The 9,032-nt window shown below is 30.8% G+C and overlaps 1 protein-coding gene across 1 annotated transcript; it reads right to left on the reverse strand.

The window, feature by feature from the left end:
• Positions 1 to 611: 611 nt before the first annotated feature.
• LOC112006811 (disease resistance protein RPM1-like) lies at positions 612 to 2,174 on the reverse strand. The gene has a single exon (XM_024039124.2). The coding sequence runs from the start codon at positions 2,172 to 2,174 to the stop codon at positions 741 to 743; it is 1,434 nt and encodes a 477-aa protein (XP_023894892.2). The 3' UTR covers positions 612 to 740.
• Positions 2,175 to 9,032: the final 6,858 nt, after the last annotated feature.

Raw genomic sequence — 9,032 nt, forward strand, 5'->3', positions numbered from 1 at the left:
TTCTAACTATACTCTTGAGTTTGGAAATCCATTCTGGCAACTTTTCTAGTCACCCAGATAGGACCAACGACTGTAGGAGGAGAAAAGGAGAAGACCTCGATTGTAATCCAAGAACTTCTTCCTCACTTGTTGCATTGATTCTCAAAGACTGAAGGTGACTCATTTTCTTAAGTGTAGTGGAGAAAACTATCCCATCTTCTCTCTTCAATTTAGAGATTTCCAACTTCCTCAATTGTCCCAAACTTCCCAACTCTTCAATAAGAGCAGCATTGCTGGCTTCAATCCTAACAAGCTTCAGTAAGGATTGTAAACACCCAATGCCATTGTGTATCTTTACTGCTCGTCGAGAATCGATATTGCGATCAACATCATAGTTTTCAATGTAGGCAGCAAGATGCTTACAGAGTTTATTGATTTCCTCTAGTAGTTCAGACACAAGGGAACATTTCAAATCCGAAGTCTCTAAGTTGTGCAATTTACCAATGGACTTTGGAAGCATGTGTACTTTTGTCTCTCTTAGGCTTAAATATCTAAGATGGAATAGATTTCCCACTTCTATAGGAATGTAATCAATAGGAGCACCTTGAAAATCCAATTGTTTTGATGAGCTTGATGTTTGCAAAACAAGTTGCAAGAAAAGAATTAGGCACTTCATCAACCCCCAAAATGAGAATAGAACGTGTTTGGGAACTAGTAATACTTTGCAAAGGAGTATTTATGTTGTTCTGAATAGAGGGGCGTTAAGCAATTTTTTTAAAACTTGAGCAGTTCTGTATTGAGACCAAACAAAAACTTAACTCCTCTGACCTAGAGACAATGATCTCACGCAACATGTCGTGAACTCGACAACTTCTAAATGTGCCTTTAAATTCGAATTCAACTTGAACCAAGCTTCTATAAAAGAGTTGGTTCAAGTAGTCTCGTGCAACTTCCTCCAATGTTAGTCCTTGCTTTTCTTTTACAAAACCCTCGGCTATCCATAGTCGAATTAGTCTTGCACAATTAATAGAGTAATCCTCTGGAAATAAGCCAAAATATAAGAAACAAGCTTTAAGGTTGTAAGGTAGATTATGATAAATAAGGGATAGAATTTTGATCATAGTGTTGAGATGTGAATCAGTTTCTAGCTCTGAACTAAGACTATCATGTAATTTGTGCCACTCATAGACAACCTTGTTTTTGGTTAATAAAAGGCCTCCAATAGTCACAATTGCTAGTGGCAACCCTTCACATCTCTTAACTATGTCAAGTGACAACTCATCCAACTCAAGGGGACAATTTCCTCCCTCATGTCGAAACACCTTCTTGCAAAAGAGTTCCCATGCTTTATCTAAAGGTAGAGGCAGTAGCTTGTACACATGATAAGATGGGGACTCTTTGTTAAAGGGAGCAACACTCTCACTTCGAGTTGTGATTAATATTCTGTTGCATTTTTCATTATTAGGTAAGGCAAGTTCTATTTGTTCCCAAAATTCTTTTTTCCATAAATCATCAAAAACTACTACATACCTTAGCTCATGTAAACATAGCCTCAATTTCTCCATTAGTAGTGTCTCCTTCATTGTGTCAATTTCCATAGGAGCAGACTCCTTCCTTGCCTTGAACATCTGTTTTATCATGTCCCTCAATAGCTCCTCCATATTGTATGATTGAGACACTGTGATCCAAGCACAACAATCAAAGTGTGTTGTCACCTTCTTATTTTCATACACTTTCTTGATAAGGGTGGTCTTTCCAACCCCACCAATGTTGACTATAGAAATCACCATTCGATTTTTAGATGGTCCTTCTACTAGCAAGGTTATTAATTTATCTCTATGAGACTTAATGCCTACAACCTCAGCATCCTCAATGAAAAGGGATGCTACTCGAGGATTATGCAATGTAACACTTCTAGTGTCACCACTTCCTTGCTCTATAGTGTTGAAGCAATAGCTTACAGCCATCTCTCTCTTTTCCTTAAGATTGCTATTAATATCTTGAATCATCAAGACTATTGCATACCTTGCTTTTAGCTTTATGGTATATTGAAAAACCTTATGGAGGAGATGAAAGCCTCGCTTTTGCTCATACGATTGTTTTGCAAAATGCATTATGTATTCATCAATGACATCTTCTATGTGATAAGCTTCTTCCCTCACCAGTTTCACCCATGTTTTCATAACATTGCTCATGTCTTCCTTCTCAACCCTTGTATCTGCATCTTTTAGGAAAGATTGAATGATCTCCAATTCACTTTTGATGCTTGCAACTTTGCTATGGATACCTTTTAGCAATCTTGCTTCATGCACTAACAATGGGACCAAATTCTAAACAACTATGCTGGCTGCACTTTCTGCCATTTCTCCTCCCTTCTTAAATAAATGGCCACAAGAAACTGCAAATTAACCAACTCACTGTCAGATGTAACAAAAATAAAATTATAGTCAGATATAACTAAAATAAATTCACCTTTGTTTTACAACATTACCTTTGAGACTGTGAGTAGGATGGTCAAGGTCCTTGCTCTATGTTTGACAATATTCCCTTGTGAGTAGGAAGGTCAATGTCCTTGGTCGCCCTAACAACTTTACAAATATTTTGTGCCCTAAAAGAAAAACTTGAAGTTGGTTCCTGTCAATCTCCCACAAGCCCATAGGGTGCAATAGAATGAAACTATCATAGCCTCAAGCTAGCAACCTAATTTATAACAATAAGTCAATAAGAAACACCAATACATATGAAAATATGTCACATAATAAAAAAAAAATCATATTTAACGAATCTAACTAAAATATTAGTGTGGGAGGGAGATTTGTCTCAGACCCCAACAAAGGAATTGTTCACTTTGGGAATGGGCCGAGGAGACCGATGCCACCCTCACGAATTTGCTCAATCTCACATCGGAGAGAGATGCCTCCCACACATGCCTTATAAGCTTGAGCCTATGACATGAGTGTACCACTACTACACTTCCCCGGGACTGGACTGTTGAGGCCGATGCCACTCGAGTGCACTACCATAAGCATGCGCTAGCAGTTTTTGAGACTTGCTCTAGACACATGTGTAGTAGTGTTACACACATGAAAGAAAGAAGAGGGAGATTTGTCTCAGACCCCAACAAAGGAATTGTTCGCTATAGATAGAGATATAGATAATATGGATTTATAATCCCAATTGAAAATGACTTTGCTACTAGTTATTCTCATACAACTTAAAATAGAGGATAATGTAAAAAGAAAAAGTACTATAAAAATTTAAAATACCAATACAAAATATGAGATAATGAGACAAAAATATAAAGCAATTTTCTTTGCCTCAACTTTATTTTAAATTAAAATTTTGCTGTGTTTTTTTTTTTTTTTTCCTAATCACTTTTTGACATGCACGAGTTCTCTGTAATAACAATTTCACTTACAAGAATTATTTCCAATGTGAAAATTTTTAATTGAACGTATATTATTTACAACTAATAAATGAATCAAAACCTAAATTTAGCGTTAAGCGAGTTTGTTCATCATGAATATTCTTTATTTGAAATGAGTTAAGTTCATGATTTAGATTGAATATTGTAAATTTTAAATATTCATTCAATTTTTTTTTTATAAAAATGTAGTATTAAAATTTAAAATATCAATGCAAAATATGAGATACTGAGACACAAAAATAAATTTTTTTGGCTTAATGATAATATCATTGAATGGAAAACCATACAAACAAATAAAACAACCCTTTTAATTTTTTAAAACATAAGAACATAGATTCTTTAATGAATTATTTTCATTAATTTCCAAAAGAAATTTTAAATGATTCTTCCATCCATTGGTATTTTGAAAGCACAAAGAAGAAGGGGGTGAAAAAAAGAATACCGATTTTTTATTCACCAAAAAAATATTTGAAAATCAGTATTTATTTTTTTAAAATCATTTTGGGTTTATATTGCATGTGCAACACCTAGTAATTCTAATTTATAAAAGGGGCTAGTCTTTTCAATTTTTCTCTCTCACTTTCCTTTCTTCACTTTTCTCTTTGAAAATATTCTTTCACTTTTTTTCTCACACTTTCCTAGATAACACAATCCATCTTGATCTTCAACCCATCTTCAAAAGTAGAAATTTTTTCTGTAGTTTTCCTTACCACAAAAACAGACAGATTCAATTCAAGAAAATTTTCAAAGTGATATTTCATTGTTGTAAACACATCATTGTAAAAGTTTGATACCAATTATTTTACAATCTATTGCAATGACAAACATGAAATGAATACATCATTATAATAACTTGATATTAATTATTTTACAATCTATTGCAATGACAAATATGAAATAATTATTTATTACAACAAATATATCATTGCAGTAAATTTTTATTGCAACAACATATATATCATTACATCAAAGTTGTCATTAAAATATCTAGAGATTATTGCAATGAAACTTTTTGTTGCACAAACTTATTATCTCAAATTTTATTGCAACAACTCACATCAACTATTGCAATGACTTTGACATTATTGCAATGATTTTTTTGTTGTAATAAATATTTTTTCTTGTAGTGTTATTTCATACCAAATTTGATCCACACCCAAAGTTTGCAATAACGGGAAACAAGCAATTCCTTTGGATATGATTTTGTAGGATGCATTAAAAAGGCTTGTAGCCCTGAATTCAATCATCTTGGATTGGCATTTTGTTTTTGCGATAAGGACTATATTTGTTTGGTTACGGGCTTCTACTAATGCGTTTGAATTTTGCACATTTAAAATAATATGGATTTATAATCGCAATTGAAAATGGCTTTGCTACTAGTTATTCTCATACAACTTAAAATAGAGGATACTGTAAAAAGAAAAAGTACTATAAAAATTTAAAATACCAATACAAAATATGAGATAATGAGACAAAAATATAAATCAATTTTCTTTGCCTCAACTTTATTTTAAATTAAAATTCTGCTTTGTGTTTTTTTTTTTTTCCTAATCACTTTTTGACATGCACGAGTTCTCTGTAATAACAATTTCACTTACAAGAATTACTTGCAATGTGAAAATTTTTAATTGAACGTATATTATTTACAATTAATAAATGAATCAAAACCTAAATTTAGCGTTAAGTGAGTTTGTTCATCATGAATATTCTTTATTTGAAATGAGTTAATTTCATGATTTAGATTGAATATTGTAAATTTTAAATATTCATTCAAATTTTTTTTTTTAAATGTAGTATTAAAATTTAAAATATCAATACAAAATATGAGATACTGAAACACAAAAATAAATTTTTTTGGCTAAATGATAATATCATTGAAAGGAAAACCATACAAACAAATAAAGCAACCCTTTTAATTTTTTAAAACATAAGAACATAGATTCTTTAATGAATTATTTTCATTAATTTCTAAAAGAAACTTTAAATGATTCTTCCATCCATTGGTATTTTGAAAGCACAAAGAAGAAGGGGGTGAAAAAAAGAATACTGATTTTTTATTCACCAAAAAAATATTTGAAAATCAGTATTTATTTTTTAAAAATCATTTTGGGTTTATATCGCATGTGCAATGCCTAGCTAGTAATTCTAATTTATAAAAGGGGCTAGTGTTTTCAATTTCTCTCTCTCACTTTCCTTTCTTCACTTTTCTCTTTGAAAAAATTCTTTCACTTTTTTTCTCACACTTTCCTAGATAACACAACCCATCTTGATCTTCAACCCATCTTCAAAAGTAGAAAATTTTTCCGTAGTTTTCCTTACCACAAAAACAAACAGATTCAATTCAAGAAAATTTTCAAAGTGATATTTCATTGTTATAAACACATCATTGTAATAGTTTGATACTAATTATTTTACAATCTATTGCAATGACAAAAATTAATGAATATATCATTATAATAACTTGATATTAATTATTTTATAATCTATTGCAATGACAAATATGAAATAATTATTTATTACAACGAATATATCGTTGCAATAAATTTTTATTGCAACAACATATATATCATTACATCAAAGTTGTCATTAAAATATTTAGAGATTATTGTAATGAAACTTTTTGTTGCACAAACTTATTATCTCAAATTTTATTGCAACAACTCACATCAACTATTGCAATGACTTTGACATTATTGCAATCATTTTTTTGTTGTAATAAATATTTTTTTTGTTGTAGTATTATTTCATACCAAATTTGATCCACACCCAAAGTTTGCAATAACGAGAAACAAGCAATTCCTTTGGATATGATTTTGTAGGATGCATTAAAAAGGCTTGTAGACCTGAATCCAATCGTCTTGGATTGGCATTTTGTTTTTGGGATAAGAAATATATTTGTTTGGTTACGGGCTTCTACTAATACATTTGAATTTTGCACATTTAAAATAATATTAATAACATCATCTCTAGTAACTTAAATTTCGTTGATTTGTAGTTGGATTAATTTGTCTTTTTTGCTATTTGAACAGGTTCTAAAATGAATAAAGCAAAAGACGTACCTGATTATATTCTTAAAGACATCCTTTGCGATTGTTGGCTAACTACTTGATTGAAATTTTCTACTGTTTCAAAGAGGTGGGGATCATATGTTGATAATATTCGTAAAGAATCATCAGTGACAACAAATATGGGATTTGTGGTCAGAACATATGCTGGTAGCAGTAAAGAAAGAATTACTATTTGGAAGGTCGAAAAGGAGGGTACATAGTGCATCTAGATATTACCTGATATTAGAAATCTGTCATTCGTTAACTGCTCTAAGGGATATCTTCTTTTTAGGGAGAATTTATATGACATAAATAAGGAGTTTCAGATTATTGTTCTGATGAAGAAACTTCAATTAAAGGTCTTGCAATACACCAAAATAAGTATATTACACCAAATGTTAATACAATAACATTAGTATAGTGGTATTAGACACAATATTACATTTACAAGTTAAAAATCATTGCAATAGTAACTTAAAAGTGATAAAAATTATCGCATTTACAATAATTAGTTGCAATAACTTATAATTATTAGTACTACGAAAATTTGTTGCAATAACTTAAAATATTAATATCGTTGCAATAACTTGATACCAATTATTTTTTGCAATCTATTACAAAAAAAAAAAAAATTCAAAGTGATATTTCATTGTTATAAATACATCATTTTAATAATTTGATACCAATTATTTTACAATTTATTGCAATGACAAACATGAAACGAATATGTCATTACAATAACTTGATATTAATTATTTTACAATCTATTGCAATGAGAAATATGAAACAATTATTTATTAAAATGAATATATCGTTGCAATAAATTTTTATTGCAACAACATATATATCATTACATCAAAGTTGTCATTAAAATATCTAGAGATTATTGCAATGAAATTTTTTGTTGCACAAACTTATTACCTCAAATTTTACTGCATCAAAAATTGCAATGACTTTGACGTTATTGCAATGATTTTTTTTGTTGTAATAAACATTTTTTCTTGTAGTGTAATTTCATACCAAATTTGATCCACCCCGAAAGTTTGCAATAACGGGAAACAAGCAATTCCTTTTATGGTTCCATTTATTCCTGCACACAAATGCGATAGATTCAACTATCAAATTCATGGTATTCAAACCAGAATGTCATGAGAAATCTGCATAGGAAGAGATGGTGGTTCATATAAAAAAAATTCTTATTTGATGAAAGACTATGACTTTAGGCTAGATGACTGCAACAACAAGGGAGTGTTTTGACTAACAAAAGTTTTATTCCTTATGGAGTTCATGTTTAATGGAATATTATGTTACTAATAATTCATTATCGACACTTTTCAAAACGCCTTAGGGATTGTGTTTGTTGGAATCACAATTGAAGTTACTTTTATATTATTACTTTAATTTCTCTCAAGTATGATTGGTTTAAGAGTTTGTAATCGTATTATCAATTATTACTTCAATTTCTCCCATGTATGAGTGGTTTGAGTGTAGGGGATGGAAATGAGATGAAATGTTATTTTCATGGAATGAAAGATATAATAAAGAAGTTGTTGGAACTTGTAAGATGTATTTGCAAAAATGGTTATTTAGAAGAACAACAATCATGTTAGGGAGTGGAGACACATTTTTGCTTCACAACTTATAGGTGCCAAGTCATAAGTGATGCACCATCACTTTTACATGATTCTAACACAACATATGGTTTTTATTTGTGCATTATTTACAACATTTTACTTGAATTTGTTTGAGGAGAACCTAATTTATATTACTCAAAGTAATTTAAAATTACTAGAAGGAAATTATTTGGATTCAAGGATCATGTTATAGATTTAATACTACCTAACTTAATAAGACTTTTTATGCGAAATGCACAAGCTAATAATGGGAATAATGAATTAGTCTAAATTTACAAGTCTACAATAATTTGCATGTCCGAACTGAAACAACATAATCAGTGATAATAAACTATTAGGGACTTAGTTGACTCAAATTCTTTTGGTAGTGTCACTTACTGTGTCATAGTTTGAGATTCCTAAAACCAATTAACCTATCCCAACGTTAGCTATCAAAGGATATTTCTCTACAAGCAGGAAGATAGTAGAAATGAGGCATTTCTCCGTCATCTTGAGTTCTAGCTTCTTGGCCTAGAGAGCTTGAGTGCAAAGATATAAATCTGGGTTGAATTTGAAATACTTTTTCTTTTAGTGAAAGGGGTTTGCAAGCAGTATGACTATTTCAATAGCGGAAGCAATGCCTCTATCATTTCATATCCAATTGTTTGAACTCGCGTGGTTGATTAATGAAACTTAAACTCTTGGCCAGTTACCGACCGAGGATCCAAAACACACTTTGGTAGGATATTTTGTGCGTAGTTGAGAATTATGCGTATGGTCATGTGTGGAAAAATGAATGCTTCATGGGTTTGAAATTATTAGGGAAAATGTCTATATGTGATTCGCATGCCACCACTTCTTGGTAGTGAATGGTCACCTTACTTGGTCATCTCATTTTCTACAATTGGAGTCTTGGTATTGATTTGTCCCTCTTGGGAATGCTTGATTTAAAAAAAAAAAAAAAAA

The sequence above is a fragment of the Quercus suber genome, unplaced genomic scaffold (assembly GCF_002906115.3).
Source record: "Quercus suber isolate HL8 unplaced genomic scaffold, Cork oak 2.0 scaffold_46, whole genome shotgun sequence".
NCBI classification, from domain to species: domain Eukaryota; kingdom Viridiplantae; phylum Streptophyta; class Magnoliopsida; order Fagales; family Fagaceae; genus Quercus; species Quercus suber.

Coding starts and splice junctions, on each gene's coding strand:
- LOC112006811 (XM_024039124.2), bottom strand. CDS start 2,174: ATGAGCAATGTTATGAAAACATGGGTGAAACTGGTGAGGGAAGAAGCT.